This window comes from Acanthaster planci, linkage group LG01, assembly GCF_054643075.1.
Source record: "Acanthaster planci isolate LZ-2023a linkage group LG01, COTS_SCS, whole genome shotgun sequence".
Taxonomy (NCBI): Eukaryota; Metazoa; Echinodermata; class Asteroidea; order Valvatida; family Acanthasteridae; genus Acanthaster; species Acanthaster planci.
Genome location: NC_141777.1, coordinates 27,280,729 through 27,305,403, shown reverse-complemented (window position 1 = coordinate 27,305,403; position 24,675 = coordinate 27,280,729). Strand labels below are relative to the sequence as shown.

Here is a 24,675-nt window from a genome sequence, read left to right as displayed (position 1 = left end):
ACCCTTGTATCCGCAAATATGTAAACACTTTCCTACGCTAATGTGTAGGCCTATGCGTGCTTGGTGAAATGCAACAGCAAGAGATTGTGCATTTTGTCTCATTTAGCGATACACGTGAACTGTATAAGTTTGTTTCATACGGAAAGAACGAACTTGAAAGTTACCGTGCTCCTTGAAGTTTTTTTCTCCAGTTCATTTTATTTGATTCCCAACACAACCTTAGTGTGGTCCTTATGTCGTGTTGTACCACTCCGGTTCTCCAAGCACAGCACCGGTTCCCAGCTGATTTGACAGACGGGGATTAACTTGGTCCCAACCCGTCCCTCGTGTTGATCATGACCCCCAGATTGCCCAGCCTCCTCATATCCTGCTGATTAGGTGGTTGAAAGTGGCGCAAAGCGAATAGTCTCCTTCCCCAGACTCAGACGTGTTGACTGACGGCAAAGCTGCCGGGGTGGCAGAAAAGTACAGAGTTGTCGCTTGTGTGTCCATCGAACATTCGGTGCAGCGTCGCTTTGCGCTGAGGAATTACATAAAATATATCAAACTTTAAAATTACAGTAACCTATAAGTTGCCTTATGAGGCATGTTAGAAAGAACACAGAAAAGTGTGAAAGTTGCGTTGACGTCATGAAATCCGTAATAATATCCGTAATAATCCGTGATAACCTGCTGTAGAAAATTACCGATGTTTTCAAATCACATTTTAAAATAGCTTCACGTGCAGGTAACTTGAGTTTTTATTTGGATGTGCAGGTCAAGTCCCTGAAAGTTGTACGGCCTTGGCCATTGGTAGACTGGATATCTGCACGTTTTGGTATGTGCAGATTATAGCCATGCGAATACTGAGTACGTGCATGCATTTGCGCACGCGCAAAAGAATTGAGCGCAGATTCGGAAGAATCGTTGAGAATGACGACAAACGTACTCCCAAATCTTTACCATTACCAACTAGCTTTGAAAACACAGATTGGGAAGTGTCTTACACTACAATCTATCGAGCTTTGTAAAGCCCTGTTCTGGCTAATAATTAATTTAATTTCCTTCTCTCTTTCAGGCCAAACGTCTGCGGCCAAGGATGCTGCACAGGATGGAGAATCGAACCATCAACCGGCCAGTGCACTCGTCGTAAGTTCCACCTGTATAGTGTTGTTCTATCGCGGCTTACTTTAAGAGTGCGATTTACAGCAAACGTACTAACATAAGTGTGTATTGTCAGGGCTGTATCGTGAATGATGCACGTTATTTTTCACATGATCGGCTCTCAGACCTAAAATCGTATGGTCCAGTTTATAGATATTAAATACATAGCCCATTGTTGCGTATCATAATGCTTGCCCACGTAGGAAAAACCAGTAGTTTGCTCCCTATCCAATGGTACCATTGTCGTTGTCATTGGATCAGGTCAAAGTTTCCCCGTACCCAAGGAATGTACGTCAGAAATACGCTTATAACGCTTCACACTTTACAAAACTTTGCTCACGAAATTGGCCATCACCAGCGGATGAAGATCTTCGCATGCACTTTGCATGTATACATATTTTTTGTATTGCATGCTCTTGGATTTAGATCCTGTTCAAATGGCAACCATTAATTTTGTCGACAACAAAACCTCGATTTTGCCTGTCTTCCATCGTATATTTTGTACACTAGTTACCCAGGAAAATTGACCAGTGTTTCACAACCCCATACTATAGTTGGTACCGCCACAAAGCACAATTGCTCACGTATGTGCCAAAATTTATTTATTTATTATTATTATACTTTCTGTTCGTTTGGTCATCAGCCATATGTAGTTGTCTGAACGGCGGCGTGTGCATCAGACCAAATGTCTGCCAGTGCAAGCCCAACTTCCGCGGTTATTTTTGCCAGTTGCGGGTGGTGAGCGCTTCGACCTCCACACGCTACAGGCCCCCCACCTCGGGAGGGAGTAACCTCTATCCTGGCAGCGTCAACAGTGGACAAATTGTCAGCTCGATCATGAGGGCATCCTCCACCATCAACTTTGGCCGACCGACGTCGGGTGGGTATAACGGCATACTCCGTTCATGTTGACTGATTTGGTTGCAGAGGCCGTTTTGCGCAGCATGAGAAACGTGACAAGCACCGCCACTACTACACTTTCTTTTTTGACACCGGTGGAATTCATCATCACTTGCCCCTTAATAATGACGAGAAACGAGAGTTAGCAGACCCTGAACCAGTTGTTTTCGGGGGGGTTCGAACATTGCCTTCAGTGTGAGGTCAAAGACCTCAAAGGATTGGTGTTAATGGTGTCTTCAAAAGGTGTCGGCCCTATATTTATTATCTTAATATACTCTTCGGTCTAGGGCACCAGCGTTGCTGTTGTATGTGCAGTTTTATCGTCTGTTCGTGATTCGTATCGTAAATAATGGTTTCAAAACGTATTTGGTGAACTGTATGAGCGTGAGAACGTAGACTCTGATCAGGTCGGGGTTTTTTCTTTTTTTCCCCAAAGCTTTGCTGCAGCATGTATTCCATTCAGCCGTTGAGAGCCTGGTTTCTTGTTTTATGCAACCACGGCACATAAATCCTTCACAGATTTAGTCCATACCGACAATATTAAGCCAATAACTTGCATCCCTCAAACTAACTTAAAGCCAGTGCTGGTAGTGTGATCACGTGATTCGTAAGCCTTACGTCAGGATTAACTTCCAGCGTTGGAATAGTCGGGTGCCCCATGAGAGAGCTTAGTCCAGAATATGCGATCCGTTAAGAGTCCCTTTACTTTAAGCGACTATGTGCGAAATATGTGGACAAGTCAGTCAAATTTGATTTAAGAAGAGGCAAAATCTCTTGAGCACACATTTTTAATAAATGGTGACCTGAGAGGGATGCGTGTTGATTTGCGTCAAGACCTATAGAACAGCAAAGTGCCTTTTAAGCGTAGTCCGACAACACAGATCACTCGACCCAGACCATACCCTATACATAATGTTTCCACGTTGTTTGATCTTCAGCTCAAAGGTTAGATTAGTTCATGACCTCCCGCCTAGTGCCCATCTCATCCACCCTTCCGAGTTCAGTCATCTGTTCCTTGTATTGGCACGGGGTCGCTGACCTGTCTTGCTCGTCGTCAAAAGTTGAAATAATATCGACAGTGGTCTATGCCGGTAGGACTAACACCTACCTCCACAGAAAAAAAAGCCTGGATGGACTTTGGCTGTTATAAGTGAAGTCAGTGTCCACAACACTGTACTGCGCGAATTTGTAAAGATTTTTCCAGCGATCGGAAACAGGCCCTTGTCATTTCAAAGAGCTGCTAAAAGCACAGAAGTTTACTTAGCAAAGAAAAATTAGCTTAGGAAAAATAGGTTACCTGTCAAGTTATCACACAGTGTTATGTAGGACAAACTGGTGTTCAGCTGATTTCTGTTCCAGCAAAGAAGTTGCTTAGCACCCTTTCTGAGAAGCAGCTTCATGAAACTCAGACCTCTCGCGTTGCTTCTCTCTGTCGTAAAATTTGGAATGGCCAACAGGCTAATCCAATTTTTTTTTACGTGGAGATCAGTTGTATACAGACTGTATAACTAGGATAGGAACCTCCATCCCCGACTTTTCGTGGGCTTACGACTGAAACGATCAGTGGACGAGTCTAGACTTCGAAGACACACTCTCGGTGCTCTGTGTAACAGATCTTTGCCAAAGAATTTCAAACCCGAATCGCTTTATTAACATTGCAGTTTTTGCCCCAATTCACTTACCGTTGCTGGCCCTCGAGGGGTACAACTTATTTTGTTTCAATTACCAATTAATCGATTGCCGGCAAGTCACGTAGGCATTGGTATTTTTGTAAGAATTTCTTCTCAGCTTTGCGCTTCGGATTTCGAGAGGGACATTTCGGTGCCTTCTGGTCGTTTGTACAAGATTTTGTATTTCGCTTTCATGCCTTGGTCAGTAATAATTTTGCACCCCCCAAAAAACCCCAAAAACAAAACAAAAAACGCCAGGGGGTTTACTGCAGGTACAGGTCGCTTCATACTTTATGGATACCGTTCTCGTAATTATCTCACCTTGAGTTTCAAGCCTGCCGATTTGAAGATGCCAGAGGAAGCTAGATCTTTCCCAGGTGCGACAAAATTGTACGCATCCCCGGAATTCTCTCCTCCAGTCACAACAGTACATCGTTTACAATATCCGCAGGGCAGACCCCGTCATCACCGGCGTGTCGGAGAGACCGCCAGCGTTCGATCGAGTGCACGCACGCACGGGTCGCGATTCATCACCAGTATAGCAGCCTTAAAAAGGGTCCACAAACGTGGTCTCAGAAAAAAATCCCATTAATCTGCAAAACCGGGTTACAGAAACAACGTTATGCCAGGGCTACCATCAGTTAGCAACTATGGCCTGTCGAACTGCCGCTGCGGGGAAAAATAACTTTGCTCCTCCCCCTTTGAGATAAGGAAAGTCCATGTTTTTTGTACCCCTGGACGAACCCACCGATGCAAGTTTAATGTTGTTTGCATCTACGTCAAAGTGTTTTCTTTTATTGTGTCTGCACTAAAGTCAAGACTGATATTCCCGCTCATTATGCACTAAAGAAGTACAACGGTTCTCAAAAGTGGAGCCAAAATGAAAGAAATGAAAGAGATCACTCCTGTTGGTTAACAAACATTACGAGTATTATCAAGCTCAACACTGGGACAGCAAAATGAACATTAGGTCAGCATATCAATTGAGTTAGACCGAGGGGAGGGGGAATCCCCCAGGGGCAGAGAGTCCCCCAACTTGGGGATGCGTTTCCCTAAGAAATTCTGTGCCTCCGAGCCGTTTTTTTTTGGGGGGGGGACAGATTTATATGTGACGCTCTCTAGGATGTGTTTATAAAATACATGTCTTGATCGAATCATATAGGACCAAGTCAAGATTTCTGCTCTCGTTTTAGTGACAAGGTTACAATTTTGTACCCACGACAAACCTGGCTCGGCTTTATGTACCGCTTACATCTAACGTGGCCTTTGTACGCAGCGGCTTACCCGAGGCGATCCAGTAAGATAGGGAATTCATGTATGCAAAGCATGCGACGCGTGGTTTCCTTTCCGTAGCGAACTATTTGTACATATAGTGCACTAAGTATGAGATCGCTACTTCATTTCTGACCCACAAACATTAAAGGTGTTATGTGTCGTGTCACAACCTGTTCTTACTATTGTACCCAGTGCCGTAAGTATGCTTAGTGGTTTATTACGCGGAAATCTATATTGGATTTCAGTTAACAGAACATGAAAATGAGCCCACTTTCCATCCCAATGTGATTAGAAGCTAAGACTATTGGCTATTTTGCTATTGTTTTAGAAATAAGAAAGGGTACTCAGGGTCCACATGTTCCCGTATAGTTTTACCGAAGAGTGGACCCAACACATTTTAACCTAGTGACATGAAAAGGCGCCCTCTATTTGGTCATGCCTCATTTTGATTGATAGCCATCATCTGTTGTGAAAATCTCCATTGCAGTTATAGGAGAAGGTGGCAGAACAACCACTTCTTTGGGCAATAAAGTCCCTCTGGATTAGAAGGACCTCGGATTCACTGAACTTCAGTACACCCTATCGTTCATTCTTGCTCGTAGGCTCTGCCCACACTGCAGGACGCCTGTCAAGTGCTTCCTATCGAATGGTGTCAAAACCATTCCTTCATCATGTCTGAGTTCCCTTTTGTATAACGATCTTCCGCTCATATTCGTGCTTGACTGTACAACTTATCGAAGAAACGTATTCGAGAAGCTGTCCGACATTGCCAGTTCCAAAACTGGTGATACAAGCGCAAAAAGTATGATGAAACAAACCTGTAAAAAAAAAGCTCTGTAAGGTTTTAGGATTTTTTTTAAGAACATGACATGATGGATTCCGTTACATCGACAGAAGGATATCCCAAACTCACATGCCATTGTGGAGACAGTACCGAACGTGGAATGTGCAGTCTTTAGTCTCGTGACATATATTTCTCTTCTTGGGTCATCTGTTGTTTCCTTGACCTCACTAGCTCCTTATGAGCGTCAAAACAGTTTTTGCATGTCAGGAATAGTTTTGTACCAAGAACACTCCCCCGCCTGCGGACGAATTTCCAAAACTGGCATTTTTTTCATGAAACTGACGTGGCATCACGCCCATGTCACAGACGTTATCGACTAGATCATCTCCCGCTGGAGTTGTTGGCGAAATCTTGATGTGTTGGTTTTCTTTCGCGTCAATGACTCAAGGCAGTTTTGTGCTAATAATAAGACTTTTAGAGAGTCCTGTATTTGTTTATCAAGTCTTGTCATCAAGTAAGTAATCCTTTGCGTGCTGTTTCATCCCTGAGGACGCAAATTCGAGAAGGGAGGGTGGTTATCATCAGGATCTCGGTATGGCACCTGTGAGGGGGGAGCAAAATACTTCACTGGAATTCCTGGACTTCCCTCAAATAAGGAAAAGAAATCGCGAGACAAGCAAAGAGTATATTAGTGTATCTCGTCTGTAAAGATCATGTGAATGCAAAACGAATTTAAAGTCACAAAACTTAGCGAAATTTGCAGTTGAAAATACTAATGATAACAGTTGCAAATATGCGGGGCGAATATTTTGACGTCGAAATTCGCGTTTGCGTTCGAAAATGACCCGGCCTTACTGTGAATTGAAATACGTAATTTGGCCCGCATTCTAACTTCTCTTTATAGTAAAAAATAGTATTTTTTCTGGTTTCGGAGCACTGTGTCTAACGACTGAAGTGATTCTTCACGTTTATGGCGTCTTTTAGTTCCAGTTTCGAAATGGGATAAGCCCTAGTTTGGAGGACAGGCTCGACCTGCAGTTATACTGTTTGTAACATTCGCATTTAATATCTACTCCGTCGACCGGGTATAACACGCTCATGTTTAATGAGTGTGAATGTTCTCCAAGCTAACTTACACACTGTCAAACTTGTAGACGTTTTTAGTCGGAAAAGGCTGGAAAAGTTGGATAGAGCCTTTCTATCTTCCCTCACTGATCTATTTATCAGGGGGCTCCCAGTTAGCGCGGTACACCATGCGAGGGCCGTGTTTCAGACGGGTTAACAACAACCAGTGTCAGGCTGCACTCAGTGACGACACCACCCTTCACGACGACTGCTGCGCCACAGTCGGTCAGGCATGGGGAAGCAGCTGCCACATCTGCCCGCAACAGTTGGGTAAGTGTCGCTGGAGTTCATTGGTTTCCCATAGTGGTTTTTTTGTTTGTTTGTGTTTTTGTTTTTTTGGCATACATACCCAAGTTGGAGTGAATGCGAGGCTTCACTTTCAAGACAAAGGACTTTTGGGCGTATAAATTTGCTTCGGACTGCACGTTTCGGAATTCATTCTAGTGGCCTTAATGTACCTGTTTTAGTTAACTTCAACTTCGGGCCCATCACATTATCATTATTACGTCCACGCTGACGCCCACTCGTGGTTATCTAGGGCAGCAACAGGACTGTAGACTTTGCCTAAGATTTTTGGCGCCCTGAAATGCTCTTCATTGTGAAACACCCAGATTAAATCATCGACCGGTACATCAGCCTGGTTTGAAGACATTTCTGGAGAGGTGCGCTGGAAAAGTCTTTGGTGGTCTGCCAAACAGGAAGGATGCTGCAGGCGTGCGTCATTTACAATTTTTTGTCAATGACATTTCTCGGCAGCTGTTACTTGCAGGTTGAAAATCTTTTAAATTCACTCTTGGAAGTTAGGACTGAAACAGTACATCCATAGTAATGTTCCCAAAGTCGCATGGAAACAGTGCGACTTTTTCATCTCGAATTATGGCATTTGAAAACCCTCTTGTTGACAACTTCAATTTCTTGTGAATTGAAAATGGTATGAGTGAGACCACAGTTTCATATTTTCAGTTCAGCCACAGGAGCTTTTGCGGGTGACATCTTCCCATTTTATAATGGGCCAACCATTTCAGAGTCTACGAATTCTGGGTTTACAAAACGAGAGTCAGAGAGCAATGATCTTTGTCACAAATCTTCAATAAAAGGCCAATTAAATTATGACGTTTCGTTCGTTTTGGCCCCTTTGAGTGCCGAGGAACACGTCACGCCCAAACGGAAGTCACCCCCAAAATACCGAAATGCTAAATATAACACGGGAAACGTCAGCCGCCGGTCCGGGGCGTCACTCAGATGCGCTGCAAATGAACTCAACCTCCTAGTCCTCTACTCGGACGATTCAATGCCAAGGTTGTTACGATCACACAAGATGACTAAGCACAGAAATCTTCAAAACAGAAAAAAAAATTAACCAAATGTTCCTCGCCCTCGGGAGCTTCTGATCAACTCCAAACGGTTCAAAAAATGAAAGATACATACAGCGGCCAGATATGTCTTTAAAGACCGGCAAAGACTGAAAGAAACCCTGGATTTTTCCAGTTTACTTCTTTCTTTGTTTATGGTACTGCACGGTGTGTCGCGTATAATACCAAAAATGCATGAATCAGCAAGCATGGATAAAAAGTGCAGCTTGTAGTTTTGGATCACTCCAGACACAAGATGGATGAATTTAACATGATTCCATAATCCATCTTTGTCGTGCAAACCCTTTTCACACTGTTTACATTTAAAAAGGAGCCCTCAGGAAACAAACTTAGTTCTACCCCAGGGATACTCAGGACTTGGGGTGCACGCACGTGCGCGTATACCCGCGAGGCTTAGCACAGGATGTGCGGTTGTACACTTGGGCGACTTCTTTTTCCCTATGGCCCCGTTTGCTGGACAGATAATATATCTTTCGATATCTGGTAGTGATTGCCTCCATAAATCTGGAATACTCATGACTTTTGCCGTCTTTATTTTTGTCCCCAAAGTAATCACGGTTAAAAGAATCAACAAAATGGAAGGAAAGGTCTATCTTAATGAGCTGATCTTAGACTATATACGGTCCTGGTTCTCAACAGTCCTCACTCAACATTCCACAATATTTATTTGATTTTTCGTTCTGGATAGGAAAGGCTGTCCACGGGGTTTTCAGAGGGGAGGTATGCTTGTCATGGGAAAGTGCAAGTGAAGAAACCTTTTTATGAAATGACGAGGGAATGTAGCGGAAGCACTTTATGTCTAGACCCCAGACGGCGATTATTAGAACTATTCCGAGTCGGAAACTATTCTGAGTCGGGACATCAGCGTTTTATTAAAACCAGGTCCAGGTTGGAAAATACTATACAGGATGACACCCCCCCAAAAAAAAAAGCCGAAAAGTAGCTTTATTTTCTCCCAGAAGGAATGTCAGAAATTGTCGTGTTGTTATCAAATTTGAATTTGATGCTGCGTTGCTTTTATTAAATCTTTCGGCACGAGTAGTCCTCGATCTATGTAACATGTTCTTCATGAATTGGTCAGCCTAACGGCTTTGAATAGTGGATTTGGCAGATGATCAAAGGAATTGTGATCATACGGGCTGATCGGTTGGGATTTTGGGGCGGTAGAGGAGTGTAGGCCCGTATCGACACGATAGTTGGCCATAAGGGCTTATTTTATCTCTCCGTAATTACCACAGAGGCATGCACTCTCGTAACGAGGGAATCTCGCTATACCCGTGTATTCATTTCTGCATTTTTGCCTGGACAATGATGGTGAACTGTTGCGGCATTTTGTGCCCTTATACCACAAGTACTACATCACACAAGATCCCAAAATTTCGTGCACATTTAGATGAAAGTAACCCTCAGTGGGACGCGGCATTCGTGCATGAATCTGGTACTCGCACGCGGTGTGATGTGCCGAAAGCTCATGAGTAGTCATCGGAGGCCACTGGCCGTGCATTGAGTCGGAGGGATTTAGAGGGGAAAGTGGTACGCGGCAATCGTGGATGAATCTAGTACTGAGTAGCCATCAGAGGCCATCTATAGAGGGATCCCAATACGACGCTTTTAGCGTCGATCTGCGCACTTCCGCGTTTGAAAACGAGGCTGTATGTGTCAGCTTCAATTCTTAATACGATCAGACGATTGAAGGTAAGGAGTCAAGACACAAAATACATAAAGGTATGTTAAATTCAGACTTTTCAGGCTGCAAATTTTTGTGGAAGAGTCTTTCAGGATGACTCAACACGTGAAATCAAAAGAGGAAATAACGTCAATTTACCGCGAACTAACGTACCTGCGATGGTCATGTATCTTGTGCAGTGGGTGTGGTTTAAACTGAAGTGGCGTCACACTTACGAACCGGAAACTGCATGTACTGTGTGGACTCCGCGGGCGCGTGTGACGAAGTTCAACACAGAGAGCCTCGGTTTCGATGCAGGTATGCGCAGACGGCGCTAATGTAAAATCCCTCTATTGACCCTGCTCGGAGTCGGAGGGATTAAATGGGAAAGTTGGCTCTCTGTACTTTGCTGTAGCAGCAATCCTTGTGTGTATTTCTGTCGTGTCGCATGATCAGTAGGCCTATATCCGCTTACTATGAAAGAGCGAATGTTCATTGAAAGTGGTTTTTCTCCCAAACAATGCAGGACGTGAAACGCACTGCGAACGAGGTTTGAAGAAAGTCCCTGGTTCAGAGACTAGGTGTATGGGTAAGAGTGTAATTATAAAAAACTTAAAAGAAAATAAATCTATGAAGAGATAAACATACGTGAAATCTTGAATCTTACGGCTTTTGTCCGGTACTCCCATTCCCCATGTCTTTATCTTAAAACACGACGGCAGCGAACACCCCGAAGGCGCTCCCGTACTAGTCTTAGAAGTCTTGTGGGCTCGAAATCGTCCATGGTTTGCCCTTGTACTAGCCGTTCAGCTATGTTTGGGTTACTGATTGATGATCTTCCGGCCATTGTTTCCTCACCTAGACGTCAATGAATGTATGGCTTTCGACAATATTTGCATGAACGGTAACTGCATCAACACACGAGGAAGCTACCGCTGCTATTGCAGAACCGGGTATAAGCTGGACCCAACTGGAACCATGTGCACGAGTGAGTATACACAAAGGCGCAATGACTACATCGAATAATTCTTCCAAAGATGGTGAGCTGTAAGTTGTGTAAGGGCTTTCTCGATCACCTGTTTTTGGGGACCTAATTTTGGAATTTGTTGACTCTTTGCAACGTACACAATCTGTGAAGTAGACGTACTTTAAATTCTTTGGGTGTAAATTTTGAAAATGTGGTCCAGAAGAGACCAAACCAACAACTGAACCTCACATAGCTAGCGTGCGTGAATACAAACAAGCTAGATACCGAGGCATGGCCGGTAATTATCCGTATGATATCCCACATTTTTGTTATTAACATGTAGTTCGAAAAGAAGTGATCTATCTTGACGCCACTTCTTGGTTGTGCACATCGTTTACGGAGAGTCGACAACATTTTCAAATTTTCCCACCAAAATTGACATTGTTTTTTCGATCTTGGATTCATGTATTTTCAACATTTTTCAATAACTATTTTTCATTGAGATAATGTATGAAAAAAATAAAAGATGTGGAAGCGTAATCCACAGTGACTAAATGATGGTTTTTCAAAGTAGTGCACGTTTCACTCTCTGCAAGTAAACCATCTCATTTTTTGTGTAAATGACACGGAATAGTGGACGCAAGGAGGACGTGCTTCCGGCGGGTATATGACGGTCGATGTCTGGCGTCTAGCGCGTCGGGACGCCTGACCACGAGAATGGAGTGCTGCTGTGGAATTGGTGAGGGGTGGGGCACAACAGCATGCCAGCCATGCCCAGCGAGAGGAACAGGTGAGAGATCACGTGGCTACACCTCCCCCCCCCATGGGCTGAAATATCCCCGTCTTTAAATAAACACACTAATCTATGACTGTCTCGTTACAGTCATTTCGAATGGGGCGAACTTAACTCGGTAGTCAGCATGACTTTGAGAGTCAACATGAACAGAGAAAGATTTTTGAGTTTCAATCAAGTATACAGCACAAGTTATGTCACCTGTCAATCACAAAAGATTCAAGGGGAAACAGAAGATGAACAATAACAAATATTCCCTTTGTGGCTGGACTGGAGTATTGAGAATGGTGTAGTAGACTCTAAGGGCTCGACTGCGATGTTGCTTAAATTGTCATTTGATGCTAGATGTATGGCAGAGGTGTGAGTGTACATTGTTTTCTGGAATTTTTTTTAGGTATAGGGGCATGAGTTGTTAACACTAAATATCAGTGGAGTAAGTAATGGTTGTATGTGATTTCAGTGGTAATAAAAATTCCAACAGGTGACAGGCTCATGAAATTAAATAATCCTGATCGCTGCATCACCCGAATATATCACTTGAAACACTTTCTGTGGGCTTAAACCCCCACGTACATACGAGTACGAGTTCAGATATATGAAGCAAACTATGGGACAGAGAGAACCGCCCCCCTCGCCTTTGTGTTGGTCATTGTTATACTGGTATCTCAGGAATTCTTTTCAGACATCTAGGGGGGTGTTAAGTGACAATAGGCTGGAGTGTGTATAGGGATTGAACTTGTTGGGGGGTACCCCTCTGTACCATTTCGTACCTGGTGCGCGTATAAGTTCAGAAGTGAGATCGTGCTTAGAAACTGTGTCGATCGGTCCCCCTTCCTGCGGAATGACATGACACGTGATTGAACATTTTCAACAATCCACTAAGATATTTGGGTAATCTAAGCACGGAGCTTTTCTCTGCCACAAATCATGCCCATTGACTCTTTTCCTTGAATTTGTCTTGATGGTATAAGTTCTAAAAGAAGAATAAAGTGCCCCGTGCGTCTACTTGGAGCCCTCAACATAATAGTCTCTCGCAAAGTTGTTCTGAAAATGATTTACGCAGTGGCTATTTTTCTGCATGCAGCAGATGTCTTTATCGGTAGGTCCTCAGTTGGACTGTTCTGTTTTAATTTCGCTTATTCCAGGGTGTGTTCGATTGCGACTCTAATAATTACTTTATTCAAAATTCCCCAAATCCTGTTTAATATCGGAAACAAAACCACCTAACAAACACTGAGTGCCTTAAGCTTTTCACGAAGTTTTGCTGCAAGTGATACTTTAACATCTTTTGATCAGACCTATAGACCACTCTCATTTTGCCTACAACTTGTATGTTTGCAGAAATATCACCTTTTGGTTGGTTTTCGATTTTGCTTCCACTATTATTGCGTGTATGATGGGTGGTCGCTAGCGAACCGAATAGACCAAAACGCAATGACGTCACGCTTCGTTCACGGGTGCGCTTTCACGAATCGCGTCCCACCACAATTGGCTCACTGCCACAGGAAAGCACACATGTAAAACAAAGTATGACGTCATTATTTTACTGGTGTGTTGGCCGTTTTGTCTGAGTTCGGGTTTTCTACATGAAACGTCTTAATTTCAACTTTCAGAAAACCAGTTTTGTTTTTAAGTCGCCGAGAAGCATGATTCAGAGTGTTTGCTCACAAATTATCTTTTGAATGGCCATTGTCATGCACATGCATAGCCTTTTCACTCATTATTCATGATTGTCTTGCCGTTCTTTCTCTTTCCTTTTTTTTTATTCACAGCTGAGTATCGTGCATTGTGCCCACAAGGTACGGGATACCATTACGTTCCTGCGGAGACTAGTAACGGTAATACATTTCCAAATTCCCCTGTCCGTCCCACTCTCTGACTGCTACTCCACACCATCTTTGCCGTGTACATTATAGCACAGCACGCATGAGCCGTGCAGAGGGCTGGCACACACCCTATCTCAGCACGTTCACCTCTGTGCACACACTTAACGTGTTCTTCCAAAGTGCTAAAAAAGGACACACGTGGCGTGGTTTTTGTGTCTCTCCCTCCTCTGTGCCCTGTTTATCACTGCACAGTAGCCCTGCACTCTGTATACTGACTTTCACCTTATGTCGCACGTGTTTCTCTGCACCTCACTTTCAAAGCACCAAGCGCACGTCTTTCTCAAACTATCTGTGAAACGACCATTGCGACCGTGCAGCTTATACCACTGTCTCTAACCATTTACACTGAAAAACACTAATCAAGTTGGCGACCAAAACATTAATGGCTTTAATATACTGCCTTTAAGGCTGTATTTTTCCCCCAAGCACTGACAGTGAAGCACACTTACAATCACGGAAGTAGGCCTACACCAAGGAAAATAACACGAAGCTGTACACAAACCCGTATAGGTTTTCAGCGAGGGATGTTCTGATTAAATTTACAGCCCCGTCCCCCGTAAGCCATGCTATCTTGGCGCTCTCTTCCGCCCCCTTCAATGAACTTACCACCACTCACCCGTGTGGACCTCTTTGCTAATAACTTAATGGCTTGGTACCCTGAATCACACAGTTCGTTTTACACTCGTGCAGAAAAGAGCTGAGCCCCGCTGAATTTGTCTAACTTTCTACGCTTGTTTGCGAAACAATACTATTAATTCATAAAGTATTATAAAAAATCACCTAGCTATCATAACACTATATACAAAAAATACTGCTGGAACATTGTAAAAACTCTGGTGTTAAAATCAACACTTTTTGGTATTATCAGATGACCACACCATAGGGTGTTAAATAGCAACGCTGGTGTTACTTTGTACACCTATAAGTGTTACAATGCACTGGAGGGTGTTAAAAGTAACACCAAATAACACCAATTTTTTAACACCAGTAAAAAGTGTTAGTGTTTTCCTCTAATAACACCAGAGGTGTTAAATCTAACACCCCAGTTTTTGCAGTGAAGGTCTATTTTTAGTGAAAATGTCCATGCTGATTTCTCTCCACTTTGTGCGCTCTGTATGTAAGCAATTCTTTTCAGTCTTTATCATTTAGCACATAAAGACCAGTGAGTAATATCTATTACGATTTTAGGAGGGATTTCTGAAGACAATGAAAATTCCGGAGATTTTGTCAGGAAAATGACCTGGAAGTTCATTCCTTTTCAATGGGTCACTTATACTTTTCCGCCAGGATCTTTGCGTAACTCAAAACTCATTTACTTTTCATCAGCAGAATGCTGTTTCGCCCCAAGCATACCAATTTCCGATTAGGACGCTTAATAAAAAAAGCTCTGACCAAATGCCGTTCGAAGGATACACATCAAAAGCTCCTTGAAGCCAATTGTCAAGAACTGAAAAGTTTCTCCGTTTTTCAAACGACGTAAAGATTAATTAAGGAAGGCATCTTAATCTGACCGTCACATTATTGAAGTTTAGAAATTGTTCTCTTGACAAACCTACCTCAGAACCTTTAAACCGGCGGATGCCCAGGCCAACACAGCGCGTTTGTGTATAATTTGTATACAACCTTTAACGATGCTCAGACTCAAGCACCGACAAGAATGGACAAATTTGGATAAGCACCCTCTGACGAAATAATGCCAGCGCAACTTGGTACAATCACGTTCTTTCGCTTGTGTACGTTTTCGCGCCACGTCTCACAACAAACACCGAACAAAAGAAACCGTGCACTAAGCGTCCATTGTTATTGCACTGTGCTTCTTTTGTTAGTTGTTCATAGTGTTTGCGGTGGTACGATGCAAAGCAAGAAGCACTGTTGCAAAAAAGTCTTAGGATTGACCCAAGTTCCCAGTAAAACTAATTTGGCTCGGCACATTTTTTCTGGAGCTGCCGTTTGGCCCACCTGTTAATAGGGAGGTTCAGCGGTCCACACTGATGAGTATGATTTTTTTTTTAAACGCAGAGTCGCTGTACCCCCCTCCCCATCTGATTGGACGAACCGTTTCCAGAAGCACATGAACATGGCACCGCGGTTTTGCGCGCCCTTTCAACCCTTTACTCGGAACTGGTTCACTTCACTTGAAAACTAAGCGCCTTGCTTTTTGGGGGGTAGTGGTGGCTTTTTAAATAGGTTTGTTTTCAGTTTTAGGTTTTTCTCTTTTAGTTAGTTGCATTTTGTATCCGCAAGTTATTTCACTGTTATGGTCTCCACTTTGCAAAGCCTCCGACGAAAGCTACCAAACAGACCATGTAAAGTCCTCGGTGTAGGCCTATACCAACATCAGAGTTTACACACACCAATATCATCCACACCTACCAACAAATACATACTGCCCCTCGTTCTGCACGCGTCCTCTATTCTCTGTCCCAGTCCCGGTCAGCAGGAGTACCGTGCCCGTCTTCCCTGGACACCGTGCAGTGACACCATGCACAATTGGTTTGATATGAGCATGCTACTAGGCCTAGATTTATTATTTTGAGAGCAGTAGTATGAAATTGCATGCCAAGACCCCAGAATCCTTTGTGGTTTGAGTTTAACAGTCATTTTTTTCATTTATGAGAACAATAAATAACCCTTCTCTTACGAGAAAAATAAAACTTAAACACCGAGCTAGGACGCCGCTCGGAAAAATGTCTCGTAAGCGTTATCAAGAGCGCCACCAAGAGTTATAACGACTATAACCTTGAAATGGCGGCCTCCTTGAAATTGAATCCTTTTGTCGATTGTTGGCAAGAATGGATCAACAAGAATTAACCGGGTTGGTCTTCTTTAAAAAGAATATTTCATGACAGTTTGGAAAATTGAAAGGGGAATGTTATCTTGCACGGTAGACTGCCTCAATCGCGGTGACAACACTTGATGCCTCTGTGCACAAACCTGTTAGGGTAGATTTTATTGGCATTTGTGGCATGAATACAGAATCGTGCCCGTAAAAAAATGCCTGTTCACCCTCCCCCCCCCAAAGAAACCCAATGTGTACCTTTAGCCAAACCCTAACAGATAGCTTTGGGGTAACCCAGGAGGGATGGGGTGGGGTGGGGGAAGTAATTGATTAGTGCATTATAGAGGCTTTGCGTGGTAGCCATCTTGCAGGGCAGTTCTTTTATTCCACAAAGAAACCTCCTTTGTGCATACCCTGTGGAACAAAAGCAGTGGCTTGCAAGATGGCAGCCATGTAAACCTTTCTATTTCAGAACTTATCAGTGGCTCCAAAACCAGGAACTCGTAAAATGTACATTACTTAGCTTTTTTGCACTGTACATGGAACTTTGTAAAAAAAAACTAGTTATACATCTTCCTCTTGACAGTCTGCATGTTTTCATCATTTGCCATTTTTCCTGAGTTTTCTTTCAAGTAAAAAATCTATTCTTCTCAAAATCATGCAGCTTTGCTTCAAAGCATCTGGGAAAGCACTGAAAATTGATTTTTAAGTGGCTTAATAACTTCCATTGTCCCATTTTTCTGTTCTCACCACTCCTAGTTGTTTGTATAAAATTTTGTAACACTTTTCCAAGTGCAGACCGTAGTTTGAGACTGACTTTCAGAAACATCATGATCTGTAAATGTTCTGTTATCTTTTCGAAAATTTGGCCCAATCCGTTACCACAAAATTGGTGTATGTGAACAGCTTTTGTTCTGTGTTTGCAGCTTCCACGCTGAACGTACCATTGGCATTTTGTCTGCTGTTATTTCCCCTGTCCACAGCGGTTGATTCAAATGCATGTGCTGAGAACAGCCTGCTCTGCACACATGGTCAGTGCGTGAACACGCCAGATGGGTACAGGTGCCAGTGCAGGCGAGGATTCCGAGCCGTGAATGATGGACAAGCTTGTGAAGGTGGGTTTTCCCAGATTCGTGTAGTTGGGCGAGATAAGTCAATTTCTATACACAAAGTATGGAAATAACGGATGCACATTTGGACACTGCTGGCTTGTAGATGTGGCCACATCCGATAGAAGCCTACGTTACTGCCAGCCACAGCCTGTTACTCCGGACAGCCTAATTTTCATCTGAATGAGCAAAAATCTGTGCACTTCAAGGGTCAGTCATACTTTTGGTATTTTTTTGTCTCTGTTGAGGGATACTTGCTCATGGAGATTTACAAAGCACCTAGGACATTATATCTCAGGGTTTTTAAACAGAATTTTGGAAAACAGTCAACTTTTTATACCCTGCCGGCAAAGTCAAAGGGGTATGTCAATTCTGCCTTGTGTTATGGAAAGATAGCTAGACTTCCCCTGATGTAAAGTAGTCATTATTTGTAGCCGTCTCCTCAAAGACGGCATTTTTGGAAAAACTCATATCCTCTCAAACTGACTGCTTGCAGACATTGATGAGTGCCATGAGGACCAGGATGTCTGCCAAGGGGGACGTTGCATCAACTCCATGGGTAGCTACTTCTGCCGATGCACCAACAGCCCAGGCCTACAGCAGAGCGGGAACACCTGCCGAGGTAAACTCATTGCTGTGCGATGAGCCTGACTAATTAAGTCCAGAGCCACGGTCAGATCTCAAATTAGCCTAGTCACACTGTCACAAGCGCTGTCACAACAATGACCAGTCTGTCGCAGCTCATACTTGATACAAAAGCTAACACGAGGCGCTATCAAATCTTTGTGCCGCGAATTTGAAACAGTTGAACATTATTCAACTAAGGGAGGTTTGCTTTGCTTTTGCAATCGCCCGAAGTATAAACCGGCCTTCAGTGCTGAGTTACTTGAGGATTTACTGGGACTTGTGATGGATTTGCTTGAAGTCCTCACTAAGTCTTTGAGCAAGTTTTAGTATATAGGCAATGGTTAGCTTCAGTTAAACCAATTGACTGTGTATTGTAGCGGGAATGCATGAGAGACAAATTCCATGCTTTTTTCCAGTGAAAAGGTACTGTTTACTTGTAATTTACTTGAATAAGCTTACATTTTCTGGCCAGCTTACAGAGTAACTGCGGAAAAAGTCAGTTGCTACTTGAAAAGCATTTAGGAAGAGTGCATTTCCTGTGGGAGTACATTGCCTGTTTATGCTGGCAAAGCCAGGCCTTTTGGGAGATACTGAGAAGGGAGTTTAGTGGGAACAGGCATGGACCAGCATGAATATTCCAATTTCTATTCATGTGAAGTTTTGCACTTACAAGTCGGCCATGTTGAATTGAAAACGAGGTTAACTTTTTAAATTTGGAACCTGAGAAAAAACATGAGGCCCTGAAATAAATCTTTATTACGAATCAATGTCATTTATGCTATTATTATTATATGAAGAAATGAAATTTGTTATTAATAATGTCTAAATGTTTTAAGCCACATTTAAACAAATGAAAATGAGGCATGAAAACCAAATTAGTCTGATACCAACCTATTTCACAAATGACATTGAATAAGATTCTTGGAAACAATACAAAATGGCTTCCTCATGATTGGGGTCTATTAAAATCCATTACAGCCAACATCTCAAACCTCTTCTGCTGTCTTCCATTTCCAGTGTGGTGCTGAAAACTCTGATTTCCATTCCTGTTCCAGATATCAACGAGTGTCTACGCAACCCTTGTGGAGTCAATGAATGCCTGAACACTTACGGAAGTTATTTCTGCATGCCGACCTCGTGTATCAAAGGCTACCTTTATGATTCCAGGGCTCGCCACTGCAGAGGTATGTATCCACCATCTTGAAAAGCATTCACTCTGAAAGTCACTGACTGATGTACACTACCTTGTCATTTTAGCCAAATCAAAACTAGAATTGACATCTAAAAATGGACTGAGGCAGTGAGGCATGCTTCTGAAACTATAGGAGATCAGGAAATAGACCACTCTCATTTTGCCTACAACTTGTGTGGGTGGCCAAAGTTTTGCAGAAATACCACCTTTTGGCTGGTTTTGATTTTACCTCAAATTTGTTCAAAATGGAGATTTTTCCAATGTTTGTATTTTCATGTAGTGCTTATGTGTATTATTGTCTGTGGTGTGATAGCTGCATGGGATTTTGAACATTTTGTGAATTATTCACAGCCATAGTTTTAGCAGCAAATTATCAGTGTTCCATTTTGCAAATCATGAGTGACGTTAGAATGTGTGTACCGATAATATACTCCATATGACATACCGAACCTATTTGCATATTTGTTCTCTTAATCTTTGTAATATGTAGCCTGGTTCCATGAGTTCAAGAGTAACATAGAAAGGATCATCTATCAGCCAAACTATGGTACCCGCCAGGGTACTATTCATGGTTTCGTTGCTACGGATATAGTTCTTTTTCAGAGCAAGACTCTACAGATGTGTATTGTGTTTTTGGAATGGTGGTACAAAAATAGTAAAACTAGTAAGCTTCATATGACACACTTTGGGCCAATCGAGATACAGAATCTGTGGGTGAGGTGTTCTAACATGCATTCATGATATGTCCCATGCCTTGAAATACCATCACTTTCACCAGTTGTTGAAGTATGACTGAGAGCCCTTATTATTCAGACTTGATGAATACGAACGTTTCACAATAGTGCGCCACCAAGAGTGTGCAATGCAGTGGCCAATCACAGCGTACAAAATGTGTCGACCCTTTTCCAAACGCACATTGTCAGTCGACACCTCTGGACATATCAACCCATTCAAACGTGCATTGCATACAGTACCCACCACGTTGCAAACTCTTGGTGGCACACTATTGTGAAACGCGCGTATTACAAATCTTTTTTCCCTTTTCGGCAACCACCGTGATTTCAGACATCAATGAGTGTGAGGATGAAGACAGCTGTGTGGGTGGCCAGTGCATCAACCAGCCGGGATCCTTCCGCTGTGTGTGCCCAGCCGGTACTACACTGTCTGATCTCACCACATGCACAGGTGAGTTCAGCCGCAGCCCAAATCTTAGGGCAGCAAAGCCAAGAATCTATAAAACATAAGCAGAATTATATGCTTAGCTCTGATGGATTTAGCAGGGATGCAAGAGGTGTTACCTCAAATGTTCAAAATCATCCTCTTAGGCTGCCCAAAGTAGGAAAATAGCAAGAAAAGCCACAGACTTCTGTTAAGCCCCCTCCAACAGCTAAACCACCCCCAAGAGACAGGCGTGTTTCTGCTCGTGTTTAGCAGGTGTTCAAAAAGTTGTTTTTATAGCTGCGGTTTAGCGTTTAAGTTTTAGACCCAACGGGGCAATTTGGGCATATTGGCAGAAGAAATTCAACTGTAAGTATTTGTGAGACATTTTGGTTCATGAATACAAGATGATGAAATGAAATGTTCCTCCGACCTTTTGGTGTGGAGATTCCAGGACTGCACGCAGAATCCGTGGCTTTAGTTGGCAATGAAGCGTATTTAGAGAAAGAAGCCAGCCATGCATGCCTACGCGCGTGTTTCTGCAAGCCGCCACCAAATCTTTCAGACAAAGCCCACCAGAATCCCCTCCCCGCCAAAGAAAATTGAAAGTGAGTAAATTCAAGAACACAGAACTTGAGTAAAAGAAATCAATGTCATTTGTTTCCCCTTAGATACCGATGAGTGTGCAGACACTCCAGACATCTGCGGTGGCATGGGGGTGAGCTGCGTGAACACCTTTGGCAGTTACACCTGCACATGTCCCCAGGGAGCTGTGTACGATGAACAGATGCGCAACTGTATCTACGTGGATACGGATGGTGTTGGTATGCTGATAAACTTCTGCTTTTCTTTCTGTCTGATTATCTTATGGACTGTATTCACAAGTGCCCCTTCGATGCCCAGTTACATAAGCAACACCCGAAGATCCTCATGTATAAATGAAATAGGGTGATTTGTGACCAGCAGTGACATCTGGGACATGTTGGAGAACCATCATTGAGTGACTCAAGAAACTGTCTACAGATAACTGTCTAGGGACACAGGGAGGGGTGTGCATATTACACGCTGGCCTCAGCCTCAATTAATTATTGCGAACCGTGTCTTTTCACAAGGAACTGGCCCTGGGCATGGTATTATTTTTGGGGTGTAAGTTTCGATTTTTGCTATGACAAGATACCTCGGCCACTGACTCCTGAGAGTCATTGATGCATGATTTGTAAGATGTTTCTTATCATACTGTCTCCTACTCCACACTTGATGGTGATGGCAATGGCTGGTGGCAGTGACATTGGAGCAATATCCGGTACAGTGATTAGCATATTATTTTTAGTTGTAGTCAGGTAATGATCCACTTGCTGCCGGGTTTAATTTGAAGTTGCATGACGTAAAACCGATGGATTTTCAAGATTTTCCGTTTTCAAAATTCTTCAAAAAATCATAAGTATATTTACTGGACGTTTACACCCACATGAATGACTGTCTGGTGGCTACTCTAATCTAACAGACAACATCTATTGATGACCGAGTATTTCAGCCAGGCCTGCCAGGTAAAAAGAGCCCAGATTGTGCGGCGTTACATAAGTTTCTTTTGTTCCCGAAACTGGCACAGTGCACGGCTGGCGTCTTTTCAATAGGGGCCATATTAGCATGCAGCGGTATTGTATCACTCATCACTGAAGTACAGGAGCACTTTTGTCCCCGGTGGTAATCCGCTTGCACTGAATGCCACAAACAGTGGTACAATCTTTCAAAACAATGACAGATTTCCTCTGCTATTGACAACTGAAAAATTGTTGGCAATTCCCAGCAGCTCTGTCTTTTGTTCCAAGTATAGTCTTTTGTTCTAAGGCCCAGCTCTTTTGTCCGGTTTCGGGCTCCCCAGTTTCGTGTGTAAAGCCTATATGCCTGAAACCGAACACCCCGGCACGGAATGGTTAAGCATGGTCTTATATTCTAAGAATTTGACACTGCGTATGACAGCTGAAATGTGCTCCAACCTCACTGTCTTTTAAAAAAGACAGGGACGTCGGAGCACATTCTGTGCTTACCTTCACCCTCTGGTAATACCAATCTTTTCACAATCTTGGTTTTTTCCACAGAACCCTTGGAAGAGCCCACCTCTCTCCCGACTGTAGTGCCGGGCCCGGAGAGGAAAGACTGTTACGCCTCAGTGGACGATCCCAACTTCTGCAGCAACTTGCTGGCATCTAATGTCACCCGACAGCAATGCTGTTGTAGCGTAGGGGCGGGCTGGGGCGACGACTGTCAGCTGTGGATCTGCCCACCCCAGGATTCTGGTAAGTCCTCTGTCTCTGCCGACTTGGCTCTGTCACAAGGGTAGATCTGGGTAGGTAGATGTCAGACATGAACCCCAATCTAGAATATTCACAATGTTCACTAATCCATGCATTTTAAATTTCCTGCGTGTAAGGTCCTTACTGGAAAATTGTACTGTAAGCTTTCTGTTGAAAAATGATGCTTTAAAACATGACACTGGGTTCTGGAACTTAGTCTGTATGAATTTTTTCTTTCATGCTCAAAGTAAGGCCCTAACAACATTTTCAAAAAATTACAGTTCCACCGCAAGGATCTTTTAGCACCGCGTGGACAAAGTACAGTTTCATGACAACTCTTGGGAGAAAAGTCAGCATCCACAATGCCCCACCAGTGTTGACCTCTTGACGCATGTTGGCACTCTCACTTGTACAACAAAACGCAACGACGATACATTTAGCGTCATGATCTTAAGCAAGTTTTGAAGAAATGGATAGTCTCTGTCACCAGTACTTCAGTTTAGTCCAGTTCATCTCGGCAGCTGATTTGTAGAATTTCAATACTTTTGTTTCAGCCCAGTATGATGAAGTTTGCCCCATGGGGCCTGGCCACCAAGAGATCTACCCCATCGATGGCCTCCACCCAGTCCTTGCAGCAAACAGAGACACGGGTAAGTTAGACAAGTCTCCCTGACCAAGTGTCTTGTTTGTTTCCATTCATCAAATCTAGCTCCTTTTTTCCACATCTCAGATTGTTCTTGTGTTTGGCTTTGCATCTGAAGCTGTGCAGTCAGTTCCAAACATTTTACTTTTGGAACGGAATGAGAAACTCCATATTTTGGCCTCGACCAAGACTATTTTTCATGCTTCTTTGGCTTTAAAATGAGCGACCGTGAACCAGAAGATCTTCCCTGAGGAGACCACTTTCATGAAAGCAAAGCCTAAGCATGGAAATGAAGCTCAAGTTTACAAAACCACTTAGCTAAACTTGTTATTACAGACACTGGTAATTGTTTTCCAATGTAACTGCATGGCTTTGTTTCAAAGTTCACTGTCTGTTTTGTTTATATCAAGTGGGAAATCGCTTGTATGAGTAATGAAAAAGAACGAAGAGTATTTATGCCTTGCAGCCAAAAGTTACCGGAAAAGTTACAATATAGAAATCACTGGCTGTCTCATATTTCCTGCAACTGTTATGTGAATCTAGATAAGTCCTTAAACAGTGTGTATTACAACCTAAACCAAAACAAGAAAATGCCACTGTAAATCTTGTGGTTTATAATCCACATGAAAATTGCTTGTCAGGCATCAACGAGTGTGAGCTTTTCCACAACATCTGCGGCGAGTACACCTGCGCCGATCGGGACATGATGTACACCTGTGAGTGCCCCGAAGGCCAAGAATACAATATGGACAGCAAGACCTGCGAAGGTGAGATTGGGGGTGGTAGGGGCGTCAGGGTCAAACTAGGCAGTGTGTCCCCCCCCCACCAAGCTTGGGGTAGAATAGAATGAATTTGGCTCCAAATTCAGACCCGGATCTTGAGTCTGCCTTTTTGAGGGAGGAAGCAACTCGCGGCAATACTAAAGTCTGAACAAATTTTGTAAATCAGCTCCAGAGAGCACGTCAGTAAATTTATTGCAGATTGGCAAATTCTATCATGACTTCAAAGTTCCGGCTTTTCTTCAAATGCAATGGTTCTCTGAGGCTTTTTTCCCAAAAGAGCTTGCACTGCATTACAGAGCAAGATGACTTTTTGCCGAATTCAGAAGAATTGATTAAATTGTCATGTTTGTAAGAGCAAACATGCCTACTGATGACCTCAGTTCAGCAAGTTACTACTACAGTTCACAAAATAAATTCTCTAGACCTCTCTCATATTGCGTACTGTGCACATGGGCAGCCAAAGTTTGCAAATATACCACTGTTTGTCAGTGCTATATTTCACCTTAAAA

At 43.1% G+C, this 24,675-nt stretch overlaps 1 protein-coding gene across 3 annotated transcripts in view; it reads left to right on the top strand.

The window, feature by feature from the left end:
* Nucleotides 1-24,675, top strand: part of LOC110975130 (uncharacterized) — a 69,671-nt gene that overhangs the window by 21,327 nt on the left and 23,669 nt on the right. For 2 of the 3 annotated variants that reach the window (XM_087136760.1, XM_087136754.1), the window contains exons 2-16: nucleotides 1,058-1,128; nucleotides 1,787-2,023; nucleotides 7,000-7,167; nucleotides 10,463-10,525; nucleotides 10,799-10,924; nucleotides 11,538-11,693; nucleotides 13,469-13,534; nucleotides 17,345-17,476; nucleotides 17,967-18,092; nucleotides 19,153-19,281; nucleotides 20,355-20,474; nucleotides 21,119-21,271; nucleotides 22,547-22,744; nucleotides 23,296-23,391; nucleotides 24,026-24,151. In XM_087136760.1, coding sequence (XP_086992886.1) covers nucleotides 1,058-1,128; nucleotides 1,787-2,023; nucleotides 7,000-7,167; nucleotides 10,463-10,525; nucleotides 10,799-10,924; nucleotides 11,538-11,693; nucleotides 13,469-13,534; nucleotides 17,345-17,476; nucleotides 17,967-18,092; nucleotides 19,153-19,281; nucleotides 20,355-20,474; nucleotides 21,119-21,271; nucleotides 22,547-22,744; nucleotides 23,296-23,391; nucleotides 24,026-24,151 — 1,967 coding nt within the window. The remainder of the gene's footprint in view (nucleotides 1-1,057; nucleotides 1,129-1,786; nucleotides 2,024-6,999; nucleotides 7,168-10,462; nucleotides 10,526-10,798; nucleotides 10,925-11,537; nucleotides 11,694-13,468; nucleotides 13,535-17,344; nucleotides 17,477-17,966; nucleotides 18,093-19,152; nucleotides 19,282-20,354; nucleotides 20,475-21,118; nucleotides 21,272-22,546; nucleotides 22,745-23,295; nucleotides 23,392-24,025; nucleotides 24,152-24,675) is intronic. The other variant, XM_087136757.1, reaches the window with a different exon arrangement.